Here is a 24,209-nt window from a genome sequence, read left to right on the forward strand (position 1 = left end):
GCAGGCTAACAGCCCCGGAGATCATTTAGAAATGCTAATATCCTGAGAGCCAGATTAACCTCTATGAGAATAATACGCTGTAACGGCTGCATAGCAGAGATGAAACAATTTGAAGGTAGTGTCATAATTGTAAGATGTTAACACCTTTTTTTTTTTTTTAATCTCTTGAATCTTTAAACAGCAAAAAGCAGCTCGAAGTTAATAAAAAGAGATTATCATGTGGATTGTATGGAAGTATGGAAGTTGTCCTGGTGGGTCCAGATTTGTGTGATGTGTCTCCATAAATGGACCGCGCTACGGGACCCCCAAACAACATGGCTACGCAATGACCCCACATCACGCTGGCGCAGCTCCGCCTGTGTGGCGAAGGTCGCTGGTTTGTACACTGCATTCCTGCTTTTTTTCGGTGAGTGGCCCCACCGTGCGATTGTCTCCCCCTGGGCAGCCCGGCTGGGAGTCCTGCAGTGATGAGATTTCTGCTATGTGAGGGTTCTTCTCTCGCTGGATGCTAACGTCTTATGTTAAGCCCAGGATTCCTCTCTCCTGGGACATCAGCATTCTCCACTAAGCCAAAGATTCCTCTTTCTCCATATACAAGTATCCTGCACTAGGCCCAGGATTCCTCTCTCGTGGGACACCAACATCCTCCATTAGCCCCTGGATTCCTCTCCCGTGGGACACCAACATCCTCCGTTAGCCCCAGGATTCCTCTCTTCGAAGACCCTAACGTCCTACGCTAGGCCCAGGGTTCCTCTCTCAGCAGACGCTAACGTCCTCCGCTAGGCCCGGGATTCCTCTCTCAGTTGGCGCTAACGTCTTCCGCTAGGCCCGGGATTCCTCTCTCAGCAGACGCTAACGTCCTCTGCTAGGCCCAGGATTCCTCTCTCAGTTGGCGCTAACATCCTCTGCTAGGCCCGGGATTCCTCTCTCAGCAGACGCTAACGTCCTCCGTAGGCCCAGGATTCCTCTCTCAGTTGGCACTAACGTCCTCCGCTAGACCCAGGATTCCTCTCTCAGTTGGCGCTAACGTCCTCCGCTAGGCCCAGGATTCCTCTCTCAGTTGATGCTAACGTCCTATGCTAGGCCCGGGATTCCTCTCTCAGCAGACGCTTACGTCCTATGCTAGGCCCGGGATTCCTCTATCAGCAGATGCTAACGTCCCGTGCTAGGCCCGGGATTCCTCTCTCAGCAGACGCTAACGTCCTCCGTAGGCCCAGGATTCCTCTCTCAGTTGGCACTAACGTCCTCCGCTAGACCCAGGATTCCTCTCTCAGTTGGCGCTAACGTCCTCCGCTAGGCCCAGGATTCCTCTCTCAGTTGATGCTAACGTCCTATGCTAGGCCCGGGATTCCTCTCTCAGCAGACGCTTACGTCCTATGCTAGGCCCGGGATTCCTCTATCAGCAGATGCTAACGTCCTCCGCTAGACCCAGGATTCCTCTCTCAGTTGGCGCTAACGTCCTCCGCTAGGCCCAGGATTCCTCTCTCAGTTGGCGCTAACGTCCTCCGCTAGGCCCGGGATTCCTCTCTCAGTTGGTGCTAATATCCTCTGCTAGGCCCGGGATTCCTCTCTCAGTTGGCGCTAACGTCCTCCGCTAGGCCTGGGATTCCTCTCTCAGTTGGTGCTAATATTCTCTGCTAGGCCCGGGATTCCTCTCACCGGATGCCAGTATCTTCCTCTAGGGCTAGGATTTTTCACTCACCAAACATTAATGGTAACATCCAGATAACATACTGTAATCAGCCGCTGTTTATTATGGGTTCTGCCAGAGGCTGCATTTATTGTTCATTTGAGATGTTCTCTTGGAGCTGAAGCTGGGAGGATGTGATCCTGGATCAGATGCTTATGTTTCCTGACCCATCCTTCCTTCTGCGCAGCCTGTAAATGTAATGGCCACGCCAATGTGTGCCAGGTGCTGACTGGGAAGTGTTACTGCACCACCAAAGGAATTAAAGGGGACCAGTGCCAACTGTAAGTACCAGCTACCCACAGTCTTCTGGCTCAGTCCAGTCCACCCTTATGATGTCACTTCCTGTTACTATTAAAGCATTTCTACTTAATTTGATAGACTGTGTTTTTGATTAACCCAAAATAATACAAATCTGACTTGTCTGTCAGAAGTGCATCCCTGTGTTCCTGTCTCCCTGCCTCTCCCTGCCTCTCCCTACCCCTCCCTGCCTCTTCCTGCCTCTCCCTTTCTCCGTTTCCCTGCCTTGCTGTCTTTCTTCCTGTCTTCATCTCTCCCTCTCTCACTATTTCTGTTTTCCTGTCTCTCTCCTTTTTTCTGCTTCTCTCCTTTTCGTTCTGTCTGTCTCCCAGTCTCTCCCCCATCTCTCCCTTCCCCCTCCTCTGTGTTCCTGTCTCCTTTTCTTTCCCATTTTTTCTATCTCTGTCTACCTCTGTCTTCCTCTCTCCCTTCCCTCTTCCTGTCTCCCTTTCTGCCTGTCGCTCCTTTCTTTTCCCCTCTCTCTCCTTCTCTCTCCTCCTTTCTTTTTTCTTTCTTTCTTTCTTCCTTTCTTTCTCTTTTTGCTGGATAATTGTCGTGTTCACATTCGTCTTCGGACTGCTGGTTTAAGCTGACAGAGACTGACCCATCTCCTGGCTGCTTGGGGGTGTGTGGGGGGGGGGGGGGTGTGCAATGTCACCTGTGCCGTCACTGTCCCCAGGCTCTTTGTCCAGCTTGTTTACCAGCCTTTCCCTCGTGACGTGAGCTGTGCTGTTTTTATTTCCAGTGAGGTGAAAATCCCAGCGTGTGTCTTGCTAAAGGCGCGCAGATGGCGCTGGGGCCGCTGAAGGCATCTCCATTAGGCCCTCGGAGCGGGGCTGTATTAGCCTGGGGGAGGGGGGGGGGTTGTTTTTTTATGTGTGCCACATTTTGAGTGTCAGATGAATGGGCCACAGGCCATGAGCTGTGAGGGATTGGGGGGGGTTCATGGGTTTAAAAGCCCCCAGTCACACTTGTCCTGCCCCGCTCTGCCCTATCAAGGAGGCCCGTAGGTCAGGTGACTGCCATGTGTGTCCGCAGTGGCCATGCCAAGGCGAGCTGGTGGTTAGGCCACCTCAGAGGTGGCACTTGATCACAGGGCAGTTGGGGGTGGGGGGCACATTCAGTAATAGTCATGCACAGATGAGGTGACAGAAAGACGCATAAATTGGGTTCGTGGAGTGATTGTGCGTGTGTGTGTGTGTGTGTGTGTGTGTGTGTGTGCGTGTGTGTGGTGATCTGGGAAAACAGCGGCCGCAGGAGCCCCTCTCTCTATGCCCTCAATTAGACCCCTCTCCACCTGTCATTTCATTCTGCTGCGGAGTGACATTGTGGGACAGTCTGCATTAAACAGTATTGTGTTCACCTGGACACACTCCCTGCTTGTTCTCTGGTTTGCAGTCTATGCAGTCTGTGTGGTCTGTGTGCTCCCTTTGGTGTGTATGATCTACGACCTCCCAGTGGTCTTAGTGCTCTGTGCACTCTCTGTGATCCCCATGGTGTATGTCGTCTGTGAGCTCCTGGTGGTCTCTGCACTCTGCATGCTATGTCTGCTCCCCATGGTGTATGCGGTCTGTGAGCTCCTGGTGATCTCTGCACTCTGCATGCTATGTCTGCTCCCCGTGGTGTATGCGGTCTGTGAGCTCCTGGTGGTCTCTGCACTCTGCATGCTATGTCTGCTCCCCTTGGTGTATGCGGTCTGTGAGCTCTTGGTGGTCTCTGCACTCTGCATGCTATGTCTGCTCCCCTTGGTGTATGTCGTCTGTGAGCTCCTGGTGGTCTCTGCACTCTGCATGCTATGTCTGCTCCCCTTGGTGTATGCGGTCTGTGAGCTCTTGGTGGTCTCAGCACTCTGCATGCTATGTCTGCTCCCCTTGGTGTATGTGGTCTGTGAGCTCTTGGTGGTCTCTGCACTCTGCATGCTATGTCTGCTCCCCTTGGTGTATGTCGTCTGTGAGCTCCTGGTGGTCTCTGCACTCTGCGTGCTGGGTCTGCACCCCGTGGTCTGCACTTCCCCCGCTTGATGGGATCCCCCGAGAAGATACGCCTAGGCCAGGTTGCAGATGATTGGTTTGCCTCTATTTCTGTGCTGCCCTGGGGGGGGTGGGGGGATTCAAAGGATCAAATAAGAGGGAGCTGTTGATTCATATTTACTACTATCTGCCATTATTGTTTGTTTGCATTTGAGGCTAATTGGGTTTCTGTGTTTCCTGTGATTAATTTTTGCTTAAAGCAGGATGGTGAAAGTGGGCAATGGGCTTTCATCACACAGTCCCCACATGTGATCCAAATTATACCCATCTGAACTGCCTGCCAGGATATTAGCAGGGGGCACTCTGCATTTTACATGATGTCAGTCCCCATTACCACTCATTGCCACTCATAGTCCATACCTGCCCACTACATGCCGCCACTCAAGGCCCGTTACTGTTCACTGCCCGTTACCACTTCCTGCCCGTTACTGTTCACTGCTGTTGCCACTTACTACCCATTAGTGTTCACTGCCTGTTAAAATTCACTGCCCGTTACCACTTACTGCCTGTTAGTGCTCACTGCCTGTTAGTGTTCACTGCCTGTCACCATTCACTGCCCGTTACCACTTACTGCCCATTACTGTTCACTGCCCGTTACTGTTCACTGCCCGTTACTGTTTATTGCCCGTTACTGTTCACTGCCCGTTACTGTTCACTGCCCGTTACTACTTACTGCCCATTACTGTTCACTGCCCGTTACCACTTACTGCTCGTTACTGTTCACTGCCCGTTACTGTTCACTACCCGTTACTGTTCACTGCCCGTTACTGTTTACTGCCCGTTACTGTTCACTGCCCATTACTACTTACTGCCCATTACTGTTCACTGCCCATTACTACTTACTGCCCATTACTGTTCACTGCCCGTTACCACTTACTGCTTGTTACTGTTCACTGCCCGTCACTGTTCACTGCCCGTTACTGTTTACTGCCCATTACTGTTCACTGCCCGTTAGTGTTCACTGCTCGTTACTGTTCACTGCCTGTTAGTGTTCACTGCTCGTTACCGTTCGCTGCCTGTTACCACTTACTGCCCGTTACTGTTCACTGCCCGTTACTGTTCACTCCCCGTTACCACTTACTGCCCGTTACTGTTCACTCCCCGTTACCACTTACTGCCCGTTACTGTTCATTGCCCGTTACTGTTCATTGCCCGTTACTGTTCACTGCCCGTTACCACTTACTGCCTGTTACTGTTCACTGCCCGTTACCACTTACTCCCTGTTTCTGTTCACTGCCCGTTACCACTTACTGCCCGTTACTGTTCACTGCCCGTTACCACTTACTCCCTGTTACTGTTCACTGCCCGTTACCACTTACTGCCCGTTACTGTTCACTGCCCGTTACTGTTCACTCCACGTTACCACTTACTGCCCGTTACTGTTCACTGCCCGTTACCTCTCCCTGCCCATTACTGTTCATGGTCAGTCACTAGGGTTGTGTATAAGCTTGCTTTTCTGTCAGCTGCACTGGAGAAGTGTATGTGCGTCTTGGCTCAGGGTCACAGTTTTCTGTCACTGAAAATGCTGTATTCACTCCAGTGTACTCCAGTGTGACCTCAGTGGGTGTGGTCAGTTAAGGGTCATCCATATCAAGGGTTTTAGCTGCTCCTGTCTGGACCACAGCATCTCTGATGTTGATAGTCGATGGTTTTTACTTCACAGCCTGTCATTTTCACACACTTTATTGTGGTTATTCTGTTATCTGAGTCCATTTTTCCAAACAGATCTGCGTCCTTATTTCTGTTCCTTTGTGTGTGTGTGTTTGCGCCATAATTTGGTGGTTGTTTAATTTCAGTCAAACTCAAACCCTGTTAACCTTTTTCTTCTTCGTTAAATTGCAGTTGTGACTCTGAGAACCGTTACCTTGGCAACCCTCTGAGGGGAACCTGCTACTGTAAGTATGCCCCCCCACACCCCCATCTCAATTTCCCCTTCTCTATTCACTCTGGCACTCTGGCTAAGCTCATAACCCCCCCCCCCCCCCATCATCTCCCGCCTGGTGTCCTTCCACCCCACTTCCTCTCCCTCGTACTCCCCACGTACACACCCCCATCTTCTCCCCCCTTGTACTCTTGTCCCACCCATTCCCCTCACGTCTTCCTCCTGTCCTCTCCTCTCATGCCCACTGCCCTTGTACCCGCATCTCGCCCTCTCCCCATGTACCCATTCCCCTCGTACTCGCCTCCTGCTTACTCCCCATGTGTCCACTTCACTCCTGCCCACTACCCTCATGCCTGTTCCCCTCAAATCCACCACCTGCCCCTTCCCCTTCTGCCTGCTCTCCACTTGCTTGCTCCCCTTGTTCCCACCTCTCTCTGGCTTGTGTCCATTCCCCTAGTACCTGCATCCTATCTACTCTCTTTGTCTCCATGCCCCTTGTGCTTGCTCCTCTCATTCCCACCTCCAACCTGCTCCCCTTATGCCTGCCTCACACCACCTCCCATCGTGCCCACCTCACACCTGCTCCCCTTATACCCACTCCCCTTATGCCTGCCTCACACCACCTCCCCTCGTGCCTGCCTCACACCTGCTCCCGTCATGCCCACCTCACACCACCTCCCCTCATGCCCGCCTCACACCTGCTCCCCTTATACCCACTCCCCTTATGCCTGCCTCACACCACCTCCCCTCGTGCCTGCCTCACACCTGCTCCCGTCATGCCCGCCTCACACCACCTCCCCTCGTGCCCGCCTCACACCACCTCCCCTCGTGCCCGCCTCACACCACCTCCCCTCGTGCCCGCCTCACACCTGCTCCCCTTATACCCACTCCCCTTATGCCTGCCTCACACCACCTCCCCTCGTGCCTGCCTCACACCTGCTCCCGTCATGCCCGCCTCACACCACCTCCCCTCGTGCCCGCCTCACACCTGCTCCCCTTATACCCACTCCCCTTATGCCTGCCTCACACCACCTCCCCTCGTGCCTGCCTCACACCTGCTCCCGTCATGCCCGCCTCACACCACCTCCCCTTGTGCCCGCCTCACACCTGCTCCCCTTATACCCACTCCCCTTATGCCTGCCTCACACCACCTCCCCTCGTGCCCGCCTCACACCTGCTCCCCTTATACCCACTCCCCTTATGCCTGCCTCACACCACCTCCCCTCGTGCCCGCCTCACACCTGCTCCCCTTATACCCACTCCCCTTATGCCTGCCTCACACCACCTCCCCTCATGCCCGCCTCACACCCGCTCCCTTTGTGCCCATCTCACACCCGCTCCTCTCATGCCCGCCTCATACCTGCTCCCATCATGCCCGCCTCACACCACCTCCCCTCGTGCCCACCTCACACCACCTCCCCTCGCCTGCTCCCCATGTACCCACCTCCTGCCTGTCAGCACACCGGGCTGTGCCCTGCAGCTTTGTGTGGAGGGTGACACGGCAGCAGTCACTGAGCCTGACCTACATAGGCTCTGACAGCTCTGTAGAGTTGGACTAAAAAGCTTTGGAGTTGATTTAGCATGAGGGAACGTAAACGGATGGGTTTATTTTTGGTGACCAACGGCTTTGTGCTTAATGACCTCTGCATACAGGACCGGGGGTTGGCGGTTGGGGGTTGGGGTGGGGGGGGGCAGGGAGTGCATTAACACACAAGCACACACCTAACTCCATGCACATTCCGGGACCTCGTCATTTTACTGCAATTAGCAACCTCTAATGCTCTCAGTTGTTATACTTGGAAAGTAGCAGTTTCATTCTTACTTGAAAAGCCTGCTTGTTTTTCGGGGTTTCCGTCTTTGCAGGTTGTGCTGTCCTTGTGGGGACATGTTCAGCCACAGAATATACACGTGTGTTTCCTTGCTTGTGCTTGGACAGCAGGTGGCATAGCAGATAAGGTGCGGGGGGGGGCTCTGTAAGGCAGGGAGTGCGGCTATGAGCGCCTCAGGCTAACAGCCCCTCCCTCCGTCCGACTGTCAGGTGCCCCGGCCGTCGGCTCTCTAATTGCCCCCGCTGTACACTATTAAACCCCCGAATGAGGTGTCTATCCTGAATTGTGTTAATAAATATCCAGTCACCTTTTCTGTGGACAACAGGGTTTCCGGCAGTAAACAGACTGCTAGGGAAATGGTCATTTAGCACTAATATGCTGAATCATGTGACCTGCTGCCAGCTGAGTGGGCCAATCGTGGGGCCCTGTTGGCCGGGGGGTGAAGCTGTTCCCCAGTTGTGTTGTGCTGGATCTCGAGCTGCGGGTGTCTGAGACGTCTGCGGTGCATGATTAGGGATAAATGGGGATGTGTGGCTGAATGGGTTAGGACACCATGCCCGCAGTCGGAAGGTTGCTGCTTTGAATCCCAATGTTGGGAGTGATTTCAACCGTTGGGTCCTTGAGCAAGGCCATTAACCCTGACTGGCTCTGCTTCTCAGAAATGTATGTCACTTTGGATAAAAGCACCTGTTAAAATAATTAAAAATAATAATTAAAATATGGCTCTGGAATGAATCCTTCTGAATTGCCTGTGTGTGACACGATGCGCTTGCATCCCATCCTGCGGCGTCTGCTTTCGGTCGCTGCTTTAAGGCAGAATTTTAAAAGAATTTTTCATCTGAGAAGAACCAGGCCACCAGCTGCTTGGGCGGGGATCCACTGCAGCCTCCATTTTTATACCTCCTGCCAAAATCAATCGATGATTTATCAGCTGAAGTTCTTAATGAAAATGCTTGTTAATTGGACGGTCCCTCGCTGCGCTTAATTTTTAATGAATGTTAATTCTTTGCTTAGCCAGGGGTTTTACTCCAGTGCATTTTTTTGTCTTTTTGTGCTGCAGCTGGATATTCTTACCCAAGTGATTCAGGTTAAATACCTTCCTCGAGGGTGCAACAGCTCAGTCCTCATGGGATCTGAACCACAAACCTTCTGGTCACCTTCAGGGATGGGGGATTCTAGATGACTTACTTGTGTTTGGGGTTTGAAGTCTCCGGGGGTGATATACACACTCTGGGATTTGCACGGCCGGTAAATACCCGTGCAGCAAAAGGACAAACGTGGCTTCCAGAAGTTTCAGGAGTCCACAGGGCGGGGGTCCGGCTTGGGGTCTGCACCTGCATCCCGGGGGCCACCGAAGGCTAAATTTGAGCCGTTATGGAAAAGATTATTCAGCGCAAGGCTTTAATAGTGAGGTGAAACAGCCCCAGGTGGGGTGGGGGTCGGCACTGACTGCTGGGACAGGCTGTGATCTGATTCTCCCTGATGGACGATGGTGTTTTTTCCCCCCCTCTGTCCGAGAAATGTGTCAACTGTACGATTTGTTAGAACATGCAAGGAAAGGGGAGCCGGGAGGAGCGGAGCAGAGCAGTGGGAAGGTGGGGTGGAAAGGCAGCCTAATGGGCACATGCTGCTCTGTAGGCTGCGCGATTTGCCGAACTCTTCAGCCTAAGTGGTGCTAAAAGCCGGAAGTGGCCATTTGGTCGAGGGCTTGGGTGCGCAGTGTGGCTAATTGAGTGGGGTCCTTCAGTCAGCAGGTGCCCAGTATTGCCTGTCAGAAAAGCCCGCCATGCTGATAGCAAAAGCTGAGGTGTCCCGACGGTGCAGCTCTGATGTCGAGAACGTTGGCATGAGCCTTGTCTGCGGGGCGACTACTTCGACGCACGCTGGGGGGTCCTTCTGGGGAAGCGCTGAGGCTGTCTCAATGCGTGTATAAATAGGCTGAGCGCCCAACTCCTGCCTGATTCATTCTTTGCACTGTTAATGAAACACTTTCCAGTTCAGCAAATACTTCTGCCTTTCTTTGCCAAACTATAGTGATTTCGGATGCTTCTGAATATCAGAATATCAGTACTGAATTGCAGGAGTCCTGTGCTGTTCTGCACCCAACTATGCAGCCCTGTGCTGTTCTACATCCTGCTATGCAGCCCTGTGCCGTTCTACACCCTGTTAGGCAGCCCTGTGCTGTTCTACACCCTGATAGGCAGCCCTGTGCTGTTCTACACCCTGCTAGGCAGCCCTGTGCTGTTCTACATCCTGCTAGGCAGCCCTGTGCTGTTCTACACCCTGTTAGGCAGCCCTGTGCTGTTCTACACCCTGCTAGGCAGCCCTGTGCTGTTCTCCATCCCGCTACGCAGCCCTATGCTGTTCTACACCCTGCTACTTAGACCTGTGCTGTTCTACACCCTGCTACGCAACCCTGTGCTGTTCTACACCCTGCTACGCAACCCTGTGCTGTTCTACACCCTGCTACGTAGACCTGTGCTGTTCTGCACCCTGCTACGCAGCCCTGTGCTGTTTTACATTCTGCTATGCCTCCTTCGCTGTGTGGTGTTACACCCTGCTGTGCCCTGACTCTGTGGTATATATGTGACCCTGATCCATCTCCTGTCTGGCCCACAGATAACCTGCTCATTGACTACCAGTTCACCTTCAGTCTTCTCCAGGAGGATGACCACCACTACACCGCCATCAACTTCATGGCCACACCTGAGCAGGTTTGATTACTCTGCCATCCGTCTCCAGTCTCCGTGGTCTTTTGCCCATTTAATGCCCTTACATTCATGCACACTTATGCCATGTTTATCCTGCCGCTGTGTGTACCATGCTTATCCTGCCGCTGTGTGTACCATGCTTATCCTGCCGCTGTGTGTACCATGCTTATCCTGCCGCTGTGTGTACCGTGCTTATCCTGCCGCTGTGTGTACCGTGCTTATCCTGCCGCTATGTGTACCGTGCTTATCCTGCCGCTGTGTGTACCGTGCTTATCCTGCCGCTGTGTGTACCATGCTTATCCTGCCGCTGTGTGTACCGTGCTTACCCTGCCGCTGTGTGTACCGTGCTTATCCTGCCGCTGTGTGTACCGTGCTTATCCTGCCGCTGTGTGTACCGTGCTTATCCTGCCGCTGTGTGTACCGTGCTTATCCTGCCGCTGTGTGTACCGTGCTTATCCTGCGGCTGTGTGTACCGTGCTTATCCTGCCGCTGTGTGTACCGTGCTTATCCTGCCGCTGTGTGTACCGTGCTTATCCTGCCGCTGTGTGTATTGTGCTTATCCTGCCGCTGTGTGTACCGTGCTTATCCTGTCGCTGTGTGTACCATGCTTATCCTGTCGCTGTGTGTACCGTGCTTATCCTGCCGCTGTGTGTACCGTGCTTATCCTGCCGCTGTGTGTACCGTGCTTATCCTGCTGCTGTGTGTACCGTGCTTATCCTGTCGCTGTGTGTACCGTGCTTATCCTGCCGCTGTGTGTACCGTGCTTATCCTGTCGCTGTGTGTACCGTGCTTATCCTGACGCTGTGTGTACCATGCTTATCCTGTCGCTGTTTGTACCGTGCTTATCCTGTCGCTGTGTGTACCATGCTTATCCTGTCGCTGTGTGTACCGTGCTTATCCTGCCGCTGTTTGTACCGTGCTTATCCTGTCGCTGTGTGTACCATGCTTATCCTGTCGCTGTGTGTACCGTGCTTATCCTGTCGCTGTGTGTACCGTGCTTATCCTGCCGCTGTGTGTACCGTGCTTATCCTGCCGCTGTGTGTACCGTGCTTATCCTGCCGCTGTTTGTACCGTGCTTATCCTGCCGCTGTTTGTACCGTGCTTATCCTGTCGCTGTGTGTACCGTGCTTATCCTGCCGCTGTGTGTACCATGCTTATCCTGTCGCTGTGTGTACCATGCTTATCCTGTCGCTGTGTGTACCGTGCTTATTGGTCTGGACCACCCCTGACTGCTGAATGGCTGATTGCAGGTTGAGCCAGAGTACCTGAAATCTGCTGTTTTCTCTTTTATCGTGGTTCTGTGAACATGACCACTTATTTGTGGTTCCATTTTTCCTTCTTCCAGACCAACAAGAACTTGGACATGTCCATCAACGCGTCCAACAACTTCAACCTCAACATTACCTGGTCCGTGGGCTCCACAGGTAAGCTTGATATCACAGTCCTGAGAGCAACAGGGTGGAGATCAGTTATCTGTGTCATGTTCTTAATGGAGGTGTCATTAAAACATTGATTGGCATCCTCTTTATTCCAGGAGAATAAAAATCTACACAAAAGGTTGTCCATGTGTCACGAAATGCAATGATTCCAATTAAGATAGATGGCCATGCGCCTTGTGGCCTGCTTCTGTTCCACGCTGACCAATCATGTTTGTTACTCGAAGCTTGATTTTAAAATCCGAATGGCAGGAGCGAGCTGCTTCACCTTCCATGACGACTTCTTTAATGAAACTCGTAAAGCTGCACTAATTAAACGCTCAAATCAGATGCATTCGTGATTAATGCTAAAGGTTATGCCTGGTTGGCTTTACTCATCTTTGATCTTGAGACAAAATGTCACTACATACTGTTGACGAAATATTCTATAAATGTGGAAAATATGGAAGCAGCTCCAGTCCGTACTCCTCACGCTCGTACCCTCGACTCCATCCCGTACTCCTCACCCTCATTCCCCTGGACTCCATCCCGTACTCCTCACCCTCATTCCCCTGGACTCCAGTCCATACTCCTCACCCTCATTCCCCTGGACTCCAGTCCATACTCCTCACCCTCATTCCCCTGGACTCCATCCCGTACTGCTCACCCTCATTCCCCTGGACTCCATCCCGTACTCCTCACCCTCATTCCCCTGGACTCCAGTCCATACTCCTCACCCTCATTCCCCTGGACTCCAGTCCATACTCCTCACCCTCATTCCCTTGCACTCCATCCCGTACTGCTCACCCTCATTCCCCTGGACTCCATCCCGTACTCCTCACCCTCATTCCCCTGGACTCCAGTCCATACTCCTCACCCTCATTCCCCTGGACTACAGTCCATACTCCTCACCCTCATTCCCTTGCACTCCATCCCGTACTCCTCACCCTCATTCCCCTGGACTACAGTTCATACTCTTCACCCTCATACTCTCGACTCCATCCCGTACTCCTCACCCTCATACCCTCGACTCCATCCCGTACTCCTCACCCTCATTCCCCTGGACTCCAGTCCATACTCCTCACCCTCATACCCTCGACTCCATCCCGTACTCCTCACCCTCATTCCCCTGGACTCCAGTTCATACTCCTCACCTTCATACCCTCGACTCCATCCCGTACTCCTCACCCTCATTCCCCTGGACTACAGTTCATACTCTTCACCCTCATACTCTCGACTCCATCCCGTACTCCTCACCCTCATACCCTCGACTCCATCCCGTACTCCTCACCCTCATTCCCCTGGACTCCAGTCCATACTCCTCACCCTCATACCCTCGACTCCATCCCGTACTCCTCACCCTCATTCCCCTGGACTCCAGTTCATACTCCTCACCTTCATACCCTCGACTCCATCCCGTACTCCTCACCCTCATTCCCCTGGACTCCAGTTCATACTCCTCACCCTCATACCCCTTGGAATCGAATAAAGTAAACTAAAGCCATCTCAGAGCCTGTGTTCTGCTTTGCAGCTGGGACCATCTCAGGGGAGGAGGTAGCCATTGTGTCCAAGACAAACATCAAGGACTACAGAGACAGCTTCTCCTGCGACAAGTTCAGCTTCCGCAGTAACCCCAACATCACCTTTTACGTCTATGTCAGCAACTTCTCATGGCCTATCAAGATCCAGGTGAGACACACACAGAGGCATGCAGGCCTGTTTTCATCTTACAGGTTTCCGGGCTCTGAAAGGGTTAAAGGAGCAAGCTGTGTTGGGAAATGCATTTAAAACAAAAAGTGGCCGGTGGTTTTGTAATGTAACCATCAATTATTAAAATCCTTCCACAGCGCAGTTCTGCAAAATATTCATGGTTTAACCTTATGATCCATAAAATTGAAGCCGTCTTAAGTGGCACTATATTAAGTTGATGGACAGGTGGCTCGTCGCGGTGAAACAGCAGTTTGAAAGCGATAGCGGCTGAATGGATGCATGATGAACGGCATTGTGTGAAATTTATACCACAGCGCATTAGACCTGCGATCTCTGTCGCTTTGCGCTGCTGAATCCTGCCCGCACCCCCCCAGTCTTCTGCCACGCGACCCAGCCCGGCTTCCTCAGGACGCGTGCTCTTCCCCCCGTAACGGCGCCACGGCCCGGTCTGACCCCGTCTGGCCTGATCTGGGTCCGGGGTCCCACACGCAAGCGGCTGATTGGCCGGCGTTGGCTCCGCGCCCTGGCGCCTCAGCCACCATCATTCTCGTGGTCACACCCTGCTACAGCGCTGACCGCCGCCTGGCACGGGCCCCTGATCACTTATTCACGTAATGATGGAGCATCTTGGGATGTCAGCCTTACTCTGCAGCTTGTACCTGTGGCTCGTGTCTGCACCCTCTAGCCCCCCCTACTTGCGTCTCACCTCACTGGGAATTCCTCTTGACTGGCAGCAGCCCAAACACACTGGCACACAGCTCTCAAACCCCCCATCAGCAGAACTTCCTCTTGGTTCTGCCTTTGGTTCTAACCTCATTTGCTCATCTGTGACATGATGTGGACACTGTTTGTCAAAATGTATTTTACTGTGCTGTGACTTGCAGCTTTGAGGTACTCTCTGTCTGTGTGTGGTATACAATGTGCATGTGGTATACAGTGAGTGTGTGTTACACTATGTATATGCAAGATATACAGTGTACGGTTTACAGTGTGGTATGTAGTGTGTGTGTGTGTGTGTATTATATACAGTGTGTGTGTGACATGTACCTTGTGTGTGGCATATCGTATGGTATATAGTCTGTGTGGTACATAGTGTGTGTATGATATATAGCATGTATGATATACAGTGTGTGTGTGTGTGTGTGTGTGTGTGTGTTGAAATATACAGTTAGTGGTATACAGTCTATGTGTGGTATCCAGTGATTGAGTGGTATAGTATGTGTGTGTGTGTGTGTGTGTGTGTGTGTGTGTGTGTGTGTGTGTGTGTGTGTGTGTGTGTGTGGTATCCAGTGAGTGGTATACAGTCTTTGTGTGGTATCCAGTGAGTGGTATACAGTCTGTGTGGTATCCAGTGAGTGGTATACAGTCTTTGTGTGGTATCCAGTGAGTGGTATAGTGTGTGTGGGTGTTATCCAATGAGTGGTATACAGTCTTTGTGTGGTATCCAGTGAGTGGTATACAGTCTTTGTGTGGTATCCAGTGAGTGGTATACAGTCTTTGTGAGGTATCCAGTGAGTGGTATACAGTCTATGTGTGGTATCCAGTGAGTGGTATACAGTCTGGGTGGCCAAGGTGTGGCCATCAGTGAATCTCTGGGTTTTCCAAAGTTTCCCTGACTCACTATTCACTGTTGCCGGGTCAGTAGCAGGGCAATGGGTGCCCTCCCTCATGAATATGCTAATGCCCTGCTTAATGACGGACCCTCTCAGGTCATTCCCAGAATACACTGCTGCCCAGGCTCACATGGCTCTTGCATAAACCTGCCAAAGCTGATATTTCTACCTAATTTTGAACCTATGAGTGTGTGATCCTGGTGACAGCCCACCCAACACCTATCAGTGTTTTCCCATCCATGCTGGAGTACCCATTGTTCCAAGCGAGGCGCTCTCGGCCCATTGGCTGTGCCCCCCCCCCCACACACACACACACACACTTATGTAATGGCTCCCTGTGGAAGTTTGCGGTTTTTCAAACTGCTCCCAGCTTCCTACACCGTCCGCCAGTATTGTTTACAGGAGAGTCACAGAAGCTCCCCCCAACCCCTGGGGGCCCTGGTTTGCGGTCTCCGTCCTTTCCAGCACGCTCCTCTCCATGCCGTCCATCCTGCATGCAGTCATAGAGCCCCGCCCAGGAGCCCCCTTCCTACCGTGTGCCGTCTGCTCCACCCTTTTGTTCAGCATGTCTTGCCGTGTTCACTGTGCTGTAGCTCTTCTGTGAAAGGTTTCAAGTGCTGGAAAAATGTAGGACACTGCAGGATGGGACAGTGGGCATCATGTGGAGCTTCTACACACACAGAGGCACAGACAAACACAGAGAAACAGTGACAGACACACAGAGACAGACAGACAAAGAGACACAGACAGACACGCAAAGGCACAGAGACACAGGGGAGACACATGGTGACACAGTAAGACACAGAGATACGAGACAGACAGACACACAGACAGACACACAAAGGCACAAACATGGACAGACACACAAAAAAACAGTGAGACAGACAGAAACACACACAGATGCAAACAGTGAGGCAGACGCCCACACACAAACACACACACATACAGTGAGGCAGACGCCCACACACAAACACACACACATACAGTGAGGCAGACGCCCACACACAAACACACACACATACAGTGAGGCAGACGCCCACACACAAACACACACACATACAGTGAGGCAGACGCCCACACACACAGACAAACACAGAGAGACACACTGATTCATATAGAAACACACACACACACAAACACGGCCGCACACACAAATGCTTGAGGGCACCCTTCATTGACTCTCGTCTTACAGCAATTAATGATTCTAAGCTACACTTCAGCAAAGCTCAGAAACAGATGAAAATTGATTTTTTTTAAACGTGCTCTCTTGTCCTTTTTAAGCGAGCGTCTAGCTTTACAGAAGCATGTCTGTTTTCCAAAGCCACCCGCCCTAAATGTGGAGCTGAAGGTGTCTCTCTGCTTAATCATGCTGCTGCGTCTGAATTCGTCTTCATTTTGACCTAATGAATTTGAGAGTACACTGCAAGCCAATGGAGTGTATTCCTGCATCTAGATACTCTATTTTATATGGTTTTAATAGGTGTGGCATCATCTTACTCTCAGCTCAGACCCCTAATACCTACAAGCACATTGGGGGGGCAGTGGTATCCCCCTCATCTCATGCCTCCCCCTCAACACCGATGGCATTATGGGGTCGCCAGGAAGACCATTGCTGAGTGGACTGAGAAACGTTAAAAAATGTTATGGGCTTAGGGTCTTCTGTATATTTCTGGGGTGTTTCTCAATACCAAGAACGCAAAGATTGCGCTTGTAGTCTTGGCAAGACGGTCTTGCTAACTTGCCTCAAAACAATGAATTTGGGTAACAATGAATCATGGGATTGGTCTTATTTGGCAAGGATGCAACCAATATATCCTTGATATCTGAGGTGAGGCAAGAATGACGTCTGGGGATATTTACTGTCCTCTGTACTTCCGTTCTATTGGAACTGGTCTTCGGCAATGTAAGATGTCATGAAACGTGTTGACAGGACGCAAGTACGGTCAAGTATGCATGTTGAGAAACATCCCAGGTCTCACCTAAGTAGGTTTATGTCAGAGAGGAGAACATGATGGGAAATGTAACAACAAAAGAATTTCTACGTAGCTGTAATTGTACAAATGGCAAATAAAGCATCCTCCCCCTCTCCTGTCCTCCCAGATCGCCTTCTCCCAGCACAACAGCATCATGGACCTGGTCCAGTTCTTCGTTACCTTCTTCAGGTGAGTCTGTCTTCTGGGGTTTATGGGCGGGACATAGGTGTGATGCTGCCATCCTATCAGGTAGCATGTTGTAGGTGGGGGAGGACAGCACAGGACCTCTTCCTTCCCGTGGGCGGAGCTGGACCACCATCCTGTTGTGGGAGTTTGGCATAGGGTGTAACAGTGCACAATGTCATAGTATCTTAAAGGTGCAGTGCATCACAGTAGAGGGGGTCACATGTGCCTTTGCCACCTTGTCTCCATCGCTCTGTCGCAGGTTCCTTCGCCTGTGCGTCCCGCTCGAGCTTCTGTGGTGACATTTGACATTACCAGGGGCTCCGATCAGCAGGGTGGGGGGAGTATGAATATGTATGAAAATTCAGTTTTATCCCTGCTGCACATTAAAATGCAGAGCTGGGTGCCGCATGGCAGGGCGGGTCCTGCTCATGGCGCACCGGAGTCACTCGCACTGGCGTCACTCGCACCGGAATCACTCGCACCGGCGTCACTCGCACCGGAATCACTCGCACCGGCATCACTCGCACCGGAATCACTCGCACCGGAATCACTCGCACCGGCGTCACTCGCACCGGAATCACTCGCACCGGCGTCATTCGCACCGGAATCGCTCGCACCGGCGTCACTCGCACCGGAATCACTTGCACCGGCGTCACTCGCACTGGCTCTCAATTGCTGACCTGTGGAATTTCTCTGCATGATTTTATCACCGCCCAGTCTGTGGTTGACATAAATTCGGGGGTCCTGTTTGACAGGTGTATTGTTTCCATGGTTACCCTTATCAGCTCTGGGGGTTGGCTTCCTTGCTTGTTGCTTTTGCTGGTTACTCCATTGCAAGTGCAGCCTGGATCCTCCCCAGTGATGGATGTCTGTGGTCTCCATAGCGCTGGGTGTAACAAGCTAATTCGTTGTTACATGGTTGCGACAGCTTGGTAAGGCAGATACCACTGATCAGCCAATTGGCTGCAGTGTAAACTGCCGTGTACTTACAATGCAGGTAAAAATACTTCAAGCCTACATTAGAGGCATAATGTGGCCTCCTCCCCTGTGGGCGTGTCGCTGTGTGTGCTCCTCCCCTGTGGATGTGTCACTGTATGTGCTCCTCCCCTTCTGGGCGTGTCACTGTGTGTGCTCCTCCCCTTCTGGGCGTGTCACTGTGTGTGCTCCTCCCCTGTGGGCGTGTCACTGTGTGTGCTCCTCCTCTGTGGACGTGTCACTGTATGTGCTCCTCCCCTGTGGGCGTGTCACGGTGTTTGCTCCTCCCCTTTGGGCGCTGCACCATGTGGGCCCCTTCCCTACTTGCGTGACACCCTGGTGGCTCCTCTTTGGGCTCAGAACTTCTGCCATTCATAGCACTTTGGTCCCCCCACACATACAAAGTGCTCCCTCCCCTACTTAGTCCCTGTCGGTCCCCTTTCATGACTCTTGCAGTTCAGACACGTGGCCACCACTGTTCATGTGCCATGAAATGACATGGGGGTGGGTCTGGCCCTGGGCAGTGGTGGCTGCATTATCTCCCAATATGACAGGTAGTCACGATGCTCTGTGCCCACCCCCCCTCGCCGGCACCGTGACACCAGCTGTGAAATGGGAGACATCAAAGCCCAGGCCAGTCAAAGTGCGGCCATAGGAAACATCGCCATCACTCCGGTGCGGTCAGAAGAAAACTGTGTGCCACCGTGGTCTCGCGAAGGCATGCTCTATAAGAGAGGACTAAACCACAGTGGGAAATGCTGAAAGACACCTTCTCAATTTGCCCTGAAAATGCCTTTGTGACTTTACAAGCTGGCTGTAATTTTTGTAGGTGACGGTTCTCTTCCAGGGATCCACTTACCTCGAATAAAATGGCAGTCAGCAGCTCTGCTGGTCTGTTTTGCACTTGTGTTTTGCGTAGCTGCCGTTCTATTCCATCCTCAGTTGGAGGATCATGATCTAGGTGTCTGCATTCTTGGGTTTCGGTGCTGAGATGGTCACTGACAGCAAACAACTTCCGATTCACACCTGTCCATTACCCACTGCATTTGTTCCCGCTGACGGCATGAGGAGCGGGTTATTCCCCGAGGCCAGCAGTTGTCTTTCAGAATTCAGGCCTCCCGTTGACTCCCAGGATGCATTGCAGCATAGCTCAGACTGCCTGGGGTTCTGTTAGTTCCAGCCTGGTGCCTTGTCCGTCAGCGCCTCCCCTTACATCACAAACCCCATTTTTGTATCTTACCATCACGGGACATGCAGCAGCGTTTCGGCAGCACATCCCCTCACCTCATGCCGGCCTCCGTGTTCCCATCCTGCTCGCTGTTCCTCTCTGTCTCTCTCTCTGCTGCCATGGAGCAAAGAGACCGATGACAGTGACGGATATGTCAGAATGTGCCGGAAGGAAGGCCAGCCAGTGCTAGCGGATGGCCGTGCTACCTTAAGCTCTCGCTGTCGCATTTGTCTCTGGCATAATGCGCTGCTTGTCTTGTGTTCAGCGTAAGGAAATACTGCAGTCGGCCGCTGAAATCAAACCACATCGCTTTGTGAGCCGTGATGGATCACACCGGCTTTGGCTGCGCCTCCCTCCCACCTCCCTGGCAGCCCAGCTGCGTCTGCATGCATTTGGGGAGGTCTGTGAATATTAACTGCTGTGGATTTTAACCTGCAGCCACAGCGGAATTTGCAGTTATTGTTTTTTCCCCCTGTCTTCCTGACTGAATAAAATGCATAGAATTAGTGTAGTGGGTGCACATAGCAGAAGGAGGAGAAGCCCATTTAGGAGGAGCAACCTGGAATGTAGAAGCTCATCAAGGAAAAGAAACCTGCCAAATAGGAGAAACCCGTCAAGGATGAGAAACCCGCCAATTAGGAGAAACCCGTCAAGGATGAGAAGTCTGTCAAACCCGACAAGTAGGAGAAGCCCATCAAAGAAGAGAAGCTCATCAATGGGGCGAAGCCTGTCAATGAACTGCTCATCAAAGAGGAGATACTCATTAAGTAAGAGAAGTCTAATAAGGGGGAACAGTTCATCAAGGAGAAACCTGTTATAAGCGCATCAAGGAGGAGAAACCCATTAAGAGGAAGGAGCCAATCAAGGAGGAGAATATTGTCAAGGTGGAGAAGTACATTAACAGGGAGCAGACCATCAAGGAGGAGAAACCTGTTAAGGGGGAACAGTATGTCAAAGAGGAGAAGCTCATCAATGGGGAGAAGATTGTCAAGGAAAAGAAGGCCTTCAAGGATGAGAAACCCATTAATTAGGAAAAGCTCATCAAGGGGCAGAAGCTCTATAACAATGACAATCTGATTACACCGAGGAGAAAACCTATCAGTGTTTCTATTTAAGGCCACTTAGATGCCACACACTAATATATAAAAGCCCTTAAGGAGGACCTGAACTCTGAGGGGGTCAGACACGTTCATGGCTTGGAATATGATAATCTGTGATGCTGTTACAGAGGTGTCTGCAGCACCACCATTCCGGGCCCCCTGGTGACACATACTGTAAATATTTACACACCAGTGCACATCTGCTGCCTACGCCACTCTGTTATCTTCTCCACGGGAAGCCGCTGGTGTGTTTCACGCCTGTGAGGTGTGAGGTGGGTGACAGGCTCAGCCAGTCGCAGCCTGTAAGTGGGCGAGGAAACCCAATGCTGGCCTGTTCTCATGTCACCCTGAGTGGGCCCCCCTGCTGCGCCCCACTCCTTTTGTCGGACTGCTTCCTGTCCCGCCCCTTCCCAGCTGTTTCCTGTCCCTCCCACACTTTTTGAATGACTGCATCCTGTCCCACCTCCCCAGCTGCTTTCTGCTCCTCCTGCATCTTTTGACTGACTGCTTCCTGTCCTGCCCCTGCCCAGCTGCTTCCTGTCCCGCCCACATCTTTGGACTGACTGCTTCCTGTCCTGCCCCTGCCCAGCTGCTTCCTGTCCCGCCCACATCTTTTGACTGACTGCTTCCTGTCCTGCCCCTGCCCAGCTGCTTCCTGTCCCGCCCACATCTTTGGACTGACTGCTTCCTGTCCTGCCCCTGCCCAGCTGCTTCCTGTCCCGCCCACATCTTTTGACTGACTGCTTCCTGTCCTGCCCCTGCCCAGCTGCTTCCTGTCCCTCCCACACTTTTTGAATGACTGCATCCTGTCCCACCTCCCCAGCTGCTTTCTGCTCCTCCTGCATCTTTTGACTGACTGCTTCCTGTCCTGCCTCTGCCCAGCTGCTTCCTGTCCCGCCCACATCTTTTGACTGACTGCTTCCTGTCCTGCCCCTGCCCAGCTGCTTCCTGTCCCGCCCACATCTTTTGACTGACTGCTTCCTGTCCCGCCCCTGCCCTGCTGCTTCCTGTCCCGCCCACATCTTTGGACTGACTGCTTCCTGTCCTGCCTCTGCCCAGCTGCTTCCTGTCCCGCCCACACCATTTGACTGATTACTGTCTGTCCTGCTCCTCTCCAGCTGCTTCCTGTCCCTCCTGCTAGTGGCGGCCGTTGTGTGGAAAATAAAGCAGACCTGCTGGGCCTCCAGACGCCGGGAGGTAAGTTTTCAGGGTCTTCCGTGCATCAAGCCTCCTAAGGGGATTACAGAATACAGGCAGACACCAGCTGAATAGTTACAGGATTGGCCAGATGTGTGTGTGTGTGTGTGTGTGTGTGTGTGTGTGTGTGTGTGTGCGTGTGTGTGTGTGTGTGTGTGTGCGTGTGGTGGGGGGGAGTTCTGGCTGCTAGCAGATGTGGCCATTTCCCCTCTGCACAGTCCTGCAGTAGCCATGGCACCTTTCCTTTCCTCTCTCATCCTCTCCTCTCCTCTCCTGTTCTCTCATACTCTCTCCTGTTCATCCTCTCCTTCCTTTTCCTCTATTCTGTTTTCCTGTCCCATCCCATCCTGTCATATACCCTCCTCAGTTCTCCTGGCCCGTCCTGATGTCAGTGCTTAAAACAAGCAGGCAACAGAACACATTCTCAGGTGCATTTCTGTGAAAGTCGACCTGGCACCTGCTTTCACACAGCTCTGACATTCCGGCAGGTCACCGCTAACCCCATTGCTCAAGGGGCCAGGTGTCCCTGCTGTCAGCATCCCTGCTGAGATCAGAGAGCGCTGCAGGATTTCTGCTTGATGCTTCCGGCATCTCGCTCTTTTGCATCACATGCACACGGTGCATCTCTTGCTGAAGCAGGGTGGAGACGAGGGTCTCTATGATGAGCTGGCTCGAGGACGAGTGACACAGTGCTGACCCCTCTGTGTGCTCTGCCCCCTCCCTGACATACAGTGGGAAAGGGCAGGAGGAGGAGCGTGAGTGCATCGGGACCCTGTGCTGCATTGCGTGTGTGTATGTGTGTGTGTGTGTGTGTGTGTGTGTGTGTGTGTGTGTGTGTGTGTGTGTGTGTGTGTGTGTGTGCGCGCATGAGGGAGGCGGCATCGTCCATCAGTTCACCTGCGTCAGGGTTAACAGCACTTAGCATCGTTTGTTGGGAGATCGTCCATCATCTAAGCGGAGTTTGCTTGTCCCAGCGAGGCACTGTGGAGGCGCCATGCAGTCCTAGGATGCCGCCCCCCCCCCCCACCCCCCCACCGCTTTTCAGGCTTTTTTGCCTCTGGATTCATTGAGAAAATTCCACCTCCTTCCTTGTCCCAGCACTTCGTTCCTGCAGAGCCTGTAATCCAGGAACATTTTCCGCTCCAATGATTCCAGTGTGAGGGCAGGAAAGGAGATGAAGGAGTGTTTGCGTGTGTGAGCCTACGTGCTCGTGTGCGTGTGCTAGGTGGGCTTTCAGATGCTCCAAGAGCCGTGAGATTGATGGACCTTCAAGGGTGTCACCTTACTGGGCAAGGCAGCAAATGGCGCCTCATCCTTTGCAAAGACTGGAGCTGAGTGCAGGGCTTGTCTGGAGCTCGCTTCCCTCTCGCTCTTCGTTGTGCCGAGCTTGGCATAGCGTCCCAGGGCCAGGGATGAAACGTGTGCGTCCTGCTAGGAGGTCTGGTGCATAGCAGGACCTGTTAGGAGAACCTAGTGTCCTTCTCTTAAAGAAATACATTCCCACACTTGTCAAGTGGCCAGCTACTTCAGAGGAAGTCCTTGTAAGAGGCCGGCAGGCTGTAGGCAGGGCCTTTCTGCATTCCGCATCCCTGTGTTAAGGGTCTGTAAGGCCTGGAACACTGCACTCTGTTGTTTGTGTTAATGAATGTGCTCCAGTGTGTGTCACACACACAGGGGCTCTTCCTCTGTAAAACAAGCAATTAGTGGCCCTCTGGAAGCCACGACTCAATGCTCTCTCTCTGTGGCAGCTGAAAGATTTTCTGGGTCTGTAGCCCTGAGCCATTGCACTTTCGAGCCTGTGTGTGTGTGACTCAGGCTTTTGTTCGTTTGGACACGGTACCACAGTGGGGTCTTTGTGAGGCTTCGCCGCGCTCCCTTATGGACCCTGCTGATGGAGCCGATCACATTATTTCACCCTGGACTCGAATTTCACCTGTGGCTATGCAGCCCAATACAGCCACTTTTATGCCAGTCGAGGGCTTTGGTCGCATGCCGTGCTTTTAAGCAAAAGCACAATATTGTCTGGGCTCTGTCAGGGGTTAGGCGATCCAAAAGGACGTCAGTGGGAGAGCCATGGTGATCATGCGGCTCAGCCAATAGGCCGGACCCGTCGTGGCTTGTGGCTTGCCGACAGGCAGGTTGTGTCGCGGCTCTCGGCTCGCCTGTGGGCAGGACCTGCCACAGCTTGTGACTGGCCGACCATGTTCTCCTGTTGTTTCTGCTGTTAAATCCACTTCAGCAGCTTTCATGTTTGCCTATGAATGATATCTCTGCTCATATTTGCATAAATTGGTGAGGAAGGTAAATGTTATATTTGTTAGCTTTACACAGCATCACTTTGGTGTTAGGTCTGAATAAGTGCTTGCAAGTAAT

The 24,209-nt window shown here is 52.4% G+C and overlaps 1 protein-coding gene and 1 long non-coding RNA gene across 5 annotated transcripts in view; one reads left to right on the plus strand and one right to left on the minus strand.

Annotated features, from left to right (window-relative positions):
* The window catches only part of atrnl1b (attractin-like 1b), a 114,258-nt gene that overhangs the window by 57,787 nt on the left and 32,262 nt on the right, over positions 1–24,209 (plus strand). For 2 of the 3 annotated variants that reach the window (XM_048986737.1, XM_048986739.1), the window contains 8 exons: positions 182–406; positions 1,878–1,971; positions 5,860–5,912; positions 10,348–10,442; positions 11,785–11,863; positions 13,386–13,543; positions 17,278–17,339; positions 21,758–21,836. In XM_048986737.1, the coding sequence (XP_048842694.1) occupies positions 182–406; positions 1,878–1,971; positions 5,860–5,912; positions 10,348–10,442; positions 11,785–11,863; positions 13,386–13,543; positions 17,278–17,339; positions 21,758–21,836 (845 nt within the window). The remainder of the gene's footprint in view (positions 1–181; positions 407–1,877; positions 1,972–5,859; positions 5,913–10,347; positions 10,443–11,784; positions 11,864–13,385; positions 13,544–17,277; positions 17,340–21,757; positions 21,837–24,209) is intronic. The other variant, XM_048986738.1, reaches the window with a different exon arrangement.
* Positions 6,329–7,216, minus strand: LOC125715362 (uncharacterized). 2 transcript variants are annotated; one of them, XR_007384020.1, is made up of 3 exons: positions 7,118–7,216; positions 6,746–6,983; positions 6,329–6,693 (listed from the first exon to the last, which is right to left on the minus strand). It is a non-coding gene; the product is annotated as an uncharacterized LOC125715362 (long non-coding RNA). The 2 variants fall into 2 exon arrangements; XR_007384019.1 differs by having other exon boundaries at positions 7,051–7,216.

The sequence above is a fragment of the Brienomyrus brachyistius genome, chromosome 20 (assembly GCF_023856365.1).
Source record: "Brienomyrus brachyistius isolate T26 chromosome 20, BBRACH_0.4, whole genome shotgun sequence".
Classification (NCBI taxonomy): Eukaryota; Metazoa; Chordata; class Actinopteri; order Osteoglossiformes; family Mormyridae; genus Brienomyrus; species Brienomyrus brachyistius.